General features: G+C 64.8%; 1 protein-coding gene across 1 annotated transcript in view; it reads left to right on the top strand.

The window, feature by feature from the left end:
• The window catches only part of LOC119591296, a 16,450-nt gene that overhangs the window by 5,866 nt on the left and 10,257 nt on the right, over window positions 1-327 (top strand). Inside the window, exon 5 of the mRNA XM_037940023.1 lies at window positions 62-287. Coding sequence (XP_037795951.1) covers window positions 62-287 — 226 coding nt within the window. The remainder of the gene's footprint in view (window positions 1-61; window positions 288-327) is intronic.

Raw genomic sequence — 327 nt, 5'->3', positions numbered from 1 at the left:
CCCCAAGAGCCTTTCCGTTCGCCTCCCGACCTAACCCCCCTTCCCCCTCCTCCTCCAACAGGTTCGGCCTCCACACCATCATCTCGGTGATGCGTGACCTCCCGGACCAGTTGCGCGAAATCTCAGGTCAGGTCAGCCGGTCGTCCCAGCAGCCCGAGGAGACGAGTCGGGTCGTGCGAGAGACGAGTGAGAGGCTGCAGACGCTGGTGGAGAGTCTCGAGGCCAAGCTCACGCTGCTCCTCGAGAACAAGGAGAATCTAGAGGGTGTGAGGCAGGCCGTCCTCCAGGTGAGGGGGTCCGTGGTGCTAGGGAGACGGGGGGCGGCGA

This window comes from Penaeus monodon, chromosome 28 (assembly GCF_015228065.2).
Source record: "Penaeus monodon isolate SGIC_2016 chromosome 28, NSTDA_Pmon_1, whole genome shotgun sequence".
NCBI lineage: Eukaryota > Metazoa > Arthropoda > Malacostraca > Decapoda > Penaeidae > Penaeus > Penaeus monodon.
This window is presented reverse-complemented; position numbering and strand designations above follow the sequence as displayed.